General features: G+C 47.9%; 1 protein-coding gene across 1 annotated transcript; it reads right to left on the bottom strand.

Annotated features, from left to right (window-relative positions):
- Positions 1–1,126: 1,126 nt before the first annotated feature.
- On the bottom strand, positions 1,127–6,563 carry si:dkeyp-115e12.6 (histone-lysine N-methyltransferase 2D). Its single transcript, XM_038993582.1, has 4 exons — positions 6,454–6,563; positions 5,809–6,227; positions 4,781–5,640; positions 1,127–2,546 (listed from the first exon to the last, which is right to left on the bottom strand). Exons 1-4 carry the CDS (start codon positions 6,526–6,528, stop codon positions 2,416–2,418), a joined length of 1,485 nt encoding a protein of 494 aa, XP_038849510.1. The 5' UTR covers positions 6,529–6,563; the 3' UTR covers positions 1,127–2,415.
- Between the last annotated feature and the right edge of the window lie 1,062 nt (positions 6,564–7,625).

Genomic DNA, 7,625 nt, shown 5'->3' with positions numbered 1-7,625 from the left:
TCAGAAGGCTAATGAATGGTACTGTAACAGCCCATACGTGTTCTAGAACACACGCCAGGCTTCTAGAATCTTGAGAAGACATGGTTGTTGCTAGTGGCTACATGTATCATGTCGGTAGTGACAGAAAGCACGTGTAGCTAACTACGCACATCAAGTTAAAATCACTCCACAATGTATTAACCTGTCATTTCTATCAGATCCAATGGCTATTAACTTATTTAGTTGTGTGTTAAAAACAAAAAGGCATTTTGAGAGATTTTTAGACCACAACAAAACCAATAACAACTCACATTCATCTTAGTACCATGCAGTAACGCTGTAATAAACCTCAGCTCTGAAAGAAGGTCAGAGTGGATTTGGAATGGAGGAAGGTTTCGTTCACAAAACACAGTGTACAAAACATTAAGAACACCTTCCTAATATTGAGTTGCACTCCCCTTTGACCTCAGAACAGCCTCACTTCGTTGGGGCAGGGATGCTGGCCCATGTTGACTCCAATGCTTCCTACAGTTGTGTCAAGTTGTCTGGATGTCCTTTGGGTGGTGGACCATTATTGATACACACGGAAAAACCCAGCAGTGTTGCAGTTCTTGACACAAACCGGTGCACCTGGCACCTACTACCATACCCCGTTTAAAGGCACTTAAATATGTTATCTTGCCCATTCACCCTCTGAATGCCACACATACACGTTTACATTTGAGTCATTTAGCAGATGCTTTTATCCAGAGCGACATATAGTGGTGAGTGCATACATTTTCATATTTCGTTTGTACTGGTCCCCCGTGGGAATCGAACCCACAAACCTAGCGTTGCAAGTGCCATGCTCTACCAACTGGGCCACACGGGATCAATGTCTCAATTTTCTCAAGGCTTAAAAATCCTTCTTCAACCTGTCTCCTCCCCTTCATCTACACTGATTGAAGTGGATATAACAAGAGACATCAATAATGGATCATAGCTTTCACCTGTAGTCACCTGGTCAGTCTGTGTCATGGAGAGAGTTCTTAATGTTTTGTATACAAGCGCACACACTTCCTCAAAGCACACCAATGAGGGTGGCAGTACCAAGATTACATTTAAGATGCTATAAATTAGTTTTGATAAACAATCTCTTAAGTGAACATTGTTTCAAACCAGGGCAGTTTATTGATGCAACTGAAAATCTAGAAACCTAAGGCACAATCACTAACGTGCACAAAAAACCTATCCCCCCCAAAAATGTAATATATTAAATCTAGGAAAAACTAAAAAAGTCCAAAAAAGCAGACTAAACCTGCACAATTTAAATAGTGTATCTAAAAATAAGAAAAACTACCTCACTCGTGTGTTTGGCACTTGTGTAAATTCAAGAGCACAGCGTGAGGGTGCCATTTTTAAAAATGTTTGAGTGTAAAGAAAGAGAGAAATGAATAGGGAAAAAACAGAAAGAGAGGAAGAGGGAGGGGAAGAGAAAGAGCGCTCCCAGTGGATCACCATACAAGGAGAGGAAACACGCTCAGGTTAGGTTGAGTCATACACAGGCACAGGCTAATATTGAGAAAACATAACGACCAGACATCATCCTACACAGTACGTACTCATCCGTGTACAGTTTTGTACAAACCGACACACGCTCCCTCAAATGTACACCCACTGCTTATAAAAGCCGATATGAACACAAACACTAAAACATTCAACAGTCTATAAATAAGACTATTCAAATGAAAATTCAAGTTTTCACAACAGGCAATGGACCATGGCCTAAAGTAGCTTATAAAAATTAAATAAAAACAAGGCACCATTTCTCATTTGAACCACAACAAGGAAATGTGAGCCAGTAGATTTGTAAAGAACAGTACTGTAGTAGGTGCATAGAAACCAATGAGCCACTGTAAAACTCAATGAAAGGTCTTGTCTTAAACGTCAGCAGGGGACAGTTGTCGTCCCTCTTCAGGTGTTTCAGTACATAGAGATGAAACGGGTTTTATTTGGGTCAGTATACAGCAGGTCCAGTGAAATTAACTCTTTCTCCTCTGACGGTCTTCCAGTGGATCTGTACAAACACGCTGACACACGGCATAAACAAATACACTCAACCATATGTGGAACTTGTGAACCCACACAGGAGAGAGAGAGGTGGATTGCCATGGGGGACGCCCTACTCTCCCAAGGAGGACAAGACGATTAAGTCAGTCATGTGGAACTAGTTAATGTCATCTCCACATGAAACGTCCTTTCTAAAGACAACATTATGCAACTACAGACTTTGTATAATCTATCACGATCACATAGTAGTTTACATTACGACTACACAAACCTTGTGATAATTGTGAAATACGTGCTGAACGTAAACTGTGTGATGATGCAGCTGTTATTTGTGTGACTGGTGCAGATATTAGGTTCTAAGGGGCTAAACGCTTCCCCTGTTGGGGGTTAATCAGGGTCCTCCTGCCCCCCCCCCCTCTGGCCGGGATCTCTCTGGGGACGGGGCATAGCAGCAGTACCCAGGAGCCCCCTCCTCACAATGTACGGACAGCCTAGACCACTGGGAATGTCAGCAAAACCTAGAGAAGGAGGGAGAATGAGCAATGTGAACATGTAGTACTGTTTATATAATGCTAGTGGGAGGTGGTATGTTTACTAGGGGTGCTAGGAGGAAAACACACAGTACCCGTCAAAAGTTTGGACACCTACTCATTCAAAGGTTTTTCTTTATTTTTACTATTTTCTACATTGTAGAATAATAGCGAAGACATCAAAACTATGAAATAACACATATGGAATCATGTAGTAACCAAAAACTTTCTTCAAAGTAGCCACCCTTTGCCTTGATGACAGCTTTGCACACCCTTTGCATTCTCTCAACCAGCTTCATGAGGTAGTCACCTGGAATGCATTTCAATTAGACATAGGTTGATACCATCCCACAGGTTAAGCTCATATCTGTTGTCTGTTTCGGTGTCTGTAAGGTCTGATGGAGAGTTGGTTTGGTTAGAGTGGTTGATGATTTGACAGGCTGTCATAGCAAGTATGGGACAGTTGTACACTGCTCAAAAAAATAAAGGGAACACTAAAATAACACATCCTAGATCTGAATGAATGAAATATTCTTATTAAATACTTTTTTCTTTACATAGTTGAATGTGCTGACAACAAAATCACACAAAAATTATCAATGGAAATCAAATTTATCAACCCATGGAGGTCTGGATTTGGAGTCACACTCAAAATTAAAGTGGAAAACCACACTACAGGCTGATCCAACTTTGATGTAATATCCTTAAAAGAAGTCAAAATGAGGCTCAGTAGTGTGTGTGGCCTCCACGTGCCTGTATGACCTCCCTACAACGCCTGGGCATGCTCCTGATGAGGTGGCGGATGGTCTCCTGAGGGATCTCCTCCCAGACCTGGACTAAAGCATCCGCCAACTCCTGGACAGTCTGTGGTGCAACGTGGCGTTGGTGGATGGAGCGAGACATGATGTCCCAGATGTGCTCAATTGGATTCAGGTCTGGGGAACGGGCGGGCCAGTCCATAGCATCAATGCCTTCCTCTTGCAGGAACTGCTGACACACTCCAGCCACATGAGGTCTAGCATTGTCTTGCATTAGGAGGAACCCAGGGCCAACCGCACCAGCATATGGTCTCACAAGGGGTCTGAGGATCTCATCTCGGTACCTAATGGCAGTCAGGCTACCTCTGGCGAGCACATGGAGGGCTGTGCGGCCCCCCAAAGAAATGCCACCCCACACCATGACTGACCCACCACCAAACCGGTCATGCTGGAGGATGTTGCAGGCAGCAGAACGTTCTCCACGGCGTCTCCAGACTCTGTCACGTCTGTCACATGTGCTCAGTGTGAACCTGCTTTCATCTGTGAAGAGCACAGGGCGCCAGTGGCGAATTTGCCAATCTTGGTGTTCTCTGGCAAATGCCAAACGTCCTGCACGGTGTTGGGCTGTAAGCACAACCCCCACCTGTGGACGTCGGGCCCTCATACTACCCTCATGGAGTCTGTTTCTGACCGTTTGAGCAGACACATGCACATTTGTGGCCTGCTGGAGGTCATTTTGCAGGGCTCTGGCAGTGCTCCTCCTGCTCCTCCTTGCACAAAGGCGGAGGTAGCGGTCCTGCTGCTGGGTTGTTGCCCTCCTACGGCCTCCTCCACGTCTCCTGATGTACTGGCCTGTCTCCTGGTAGCGCCTCCATGCTCTGGACACTACGCTGACAGACACAGCAAACCTTCTTGCCACAGCTCGCACTGATGTGCCATCCTGGATGAGCTGCACTACCTGAGCCACTTGTGTGGGTTGTAGACTCCGTCTCATGCTACCACTGCTACCAGTGAAAGCACCGCCAGCATTCAAAAGTGACCAAAACATCAGCCAGGAAGCATAGGAACTGAGAAGTGGTCTGTGGTCACCACCTGCAGAACCACTCCTTTGGGGGTGTCTTGCTAATTGCCTATAATTTCCACCTGTTGTCTATTCCATTTGCACAACAGCATGTGAAATTTATTGTCAATCAGTGTTGCTTCCTAAGTGGACAGTTTGATTTCACAGAAGTGTGATTGTCTTGGAGTTACATTGTGTTGTTTAAGTGTTCCCTTTATTTTTTTGAGCAGTGTAACTAGAGGAAAATATAAACACAGATCTTTTGATAACCCACAGTGGTAAAGAATGGTGAGCTGATTTTAACAGTATAGGCTTCACCTCTGGCCAATAGTAACAACCCCCCTTAGCTGTGACATTTAAATACACAGCATCAACAAAACACCACCCCTGTCCCCTCTCCTCACCTTTCATGACCACCTCAGGCAGGCCGTAGGGTTCGTATTCCGTATCATCGTACGCTGCAGACATCTGAGTCCGGTTACGACGGATCCGCTCCGCCAGGCGGGCTGGGTCGGCAGGGATCGGGAAGGACCCAGAAAACAACATCCTGTCCCCCTCAGACATCTGGACTGGTGACACAGGGGGTGATTCTGTGGGTTCTTCATCATTCTCCTCCTCTTCCTCCTTCTCCGTCTGTGTGTATACGTGGTGTGTTTCTGGTAGGGCGCCTGTTTCTCTCCCCTCCTCTGTCTGAGAGCTGGTACTACTCACCTCTACAGAGCTCAATCTCTCTTGACCTGTCCATCCTGCTGGTATGACCTTTGAACTCAGAACCTTGGTCTCCACTATCGTTCTCTCAGTTCGCCACTCTGATGTAGTGGTGACTTTTCTACGGACCGAGGAGTGATTTTTATTCTCAACACTAGTGGAGATTGGTTCCTCTTGATGGTGACTGGGATGATTGATTTCAGAGGACTGTGCTTCAGTGGATTGAGCCTCAGCGAGAGATAGAGTGGGGAACTCTTTGTTATCTAGTTCTATGACGTCTAGATTGTGCCTTGAGACTATTTCTTTGGCCTGGGTCTCATCTGTTGCTCTGGGAGTGTTTGGATTGGTCTTGTTTTCTGAATCATCTTGGTTAGTGTGCTCTGTTGCCTTGGTCTGGAGCTCTGAGATTTGGTAAACATCTTTGGTGATGTCTGCTTCTTCACCATCTTCCCCATGTTCATTGGTCTGTTTTTCTGTCTCTTGGGGATGTGTAGATTTGTTCTTTCTGGATGGGTTTTGGAGACTCTTTGCCCCAGGAGAATTGCAGTGATGTAGTCTGGACCAATAAAAAAAGATCAATCAAATTTAAATTCTAACTTTGAAATCTCCATAGACAGAACATGAAAACTGCTCATCACAGAAACTGTTACAACCAATTCATAATAACAAAAACCGGTCATTGCAATTGTCAATCAAGAATTTGTGCGTAGCCCCTGTGTGTTACCTTGAGGCCAGGGTCCTCCCATACAGTCTACTGGAGGTACAGGAGAGAAGCAGCTCATCCTCTCTGATCACCGTCACACTGCTGTGTTGGCCAGGGCTGAGGGTAGCAGTGTTGTGTCCAGGGCTGAGGGTAGCAGTGTTGTGTCCAGGGCTGAGGGTAGCAGTGTTGTGTCCAGGGCTGAGGGGAGCAGTGTTGTGTCCAGGGCTGAGGGGAGCAGTGTTGTGTCCAGGGCTGAGGGGAGCAGTGTTGTGTCCAGGGCTGAGGGGAGCAGTGTTGTGTCCAGGGCTGAGGGTAGCAGCGGTGAGGTCCTCTGGGTCTAGACAGAGGGGCTGGGCCGTCAGCCTCCACACTGTCAGCTCCTCAGCCTGCCTCTGGTTCTCCTCAGAGAGAGACTGCAGTTCAGCCTGCAGCATAACCACCTGGACAGGAGGAGAGAGAGAGAATAACATTCAGGAGATGTTCAAAAAAATAAAATACAGATTTATTTAAAATAGCTGGCTTGTTTATAGCAGTCTGTAGTAGTAGCATTCTGTTGTGGATGTTTACAACCACATGCTTAAGATATGGGGGGAAATTGTTCAAGTATTTACAGTAACTTACATTGATAACTATGTTCACAGTAAGAGTTAGAGTACAGAAACCTACCTGCTTCTCTAGGCAGGTGATCTGGAGTGGAGCCAGTGGAGCAGAGTCTAGTAGAGTATCATCCCCTGCCTCCATCTCCTTCACTCCTTCAGACTCTACTGCCCCTCTCCCCTCATCCCCTGCCCCCATCTCCTTCACTCCTTCAGACTCTACTCCCCCGCTGTCCTCATCCCCTGCCCCCATCTCCTTCACTCCTTCAGACTCTACTCCCCCTCTCCCCTCATCCCCTGCCCCCATCTCCTTCACTCCTTCAGACTCTACTCCCCCGCTGTCCTCATCCCCTGCCCCCATCTCCTTCACTCCTTCAGACTCTACTCCCCCTCTCCCCTCATCCCCTGCCCCCATCTCCTTCACTCCTTCAGACTCTACTCCCCCGCTGTCCTCATCCCCTGCCCCCATCTCCTTCACTCCTTCAGACTCTACTCCCCCTCTCCCCTCATCCCCTGCCCCCATCTCCTTCACTCCTTCAGACTCTACTCCCCCGCTGTCCTCATCCCCTGCCCCCATCTCCTTCACTCCTTCAGACTCTACTCCCCCTCTCCCCACATCCCCTGCCCCCATCTCCTTCACTCCTTCAGACTCTATTGCCCCTCTCCCCTCATCCCCTGCCTCCATCTCCTTCACTCCTTCAGACTCTACTCCCCCGCTGTCCTCATCCCCTGCCCCCATCTCCTTCACTCCTTCAGACTCTACTGCCCCTCTCCCCTCATCCCCTGCCCCCATCTCCTTCACTCCTTCAGACTCTACTCCCCCGCTGTCCTCATCCCCTGCCCCCATCTCTTTCAGTCCTTCAGACTCTACTCCCCCGCTGTCCTCATCCCCTGCCCCCATCTCCTTCACTCCTTCAGACTCTACTGCCCCTCTCCCCTCATCCCCTGCCCCCATCTCCTTCACTCCTTCAGACTCTACTCCCCCGCTGTCCTCATCCCCTGCCCCCATCTCCTTCACCCCTTCAGACTCTACTGCCCCTCTCCCCTCATCCCCTGCCCCCATCTCCTTCACTCCTTCGGACTCTACTCCCCCTCTCCCCTCATCCCCTGCCCCCATCTCCTTCACTCCTTCGGACTCTACTCCCCCTCTCCCCTCATCCCCAGCTCCCGTCTCCCTCCCTCCGTCCAACTCTACTCCCCCTCTCCCCATCTCCTTCACTCCTTCAGACTCTACTCCCCCTC

The sequence above is a fragment of the Salvelinus namaycush genome, chromosome 5, assembly GCF_016432855.1.
Source record: "Salvelinus namaycush isolate Seneca chromosome 5, SaNama_1.0, whole genome shotgun sequence".
NCBI lineage: Eukaryota > Metazoa > Chordata > Actinopteri > Salmoniformes > Salmonidae > Salvelinus > Salvelinus namaycush.
This window is presented reverse-complemented; position numbering and strand designations above follow the sequence as displayed.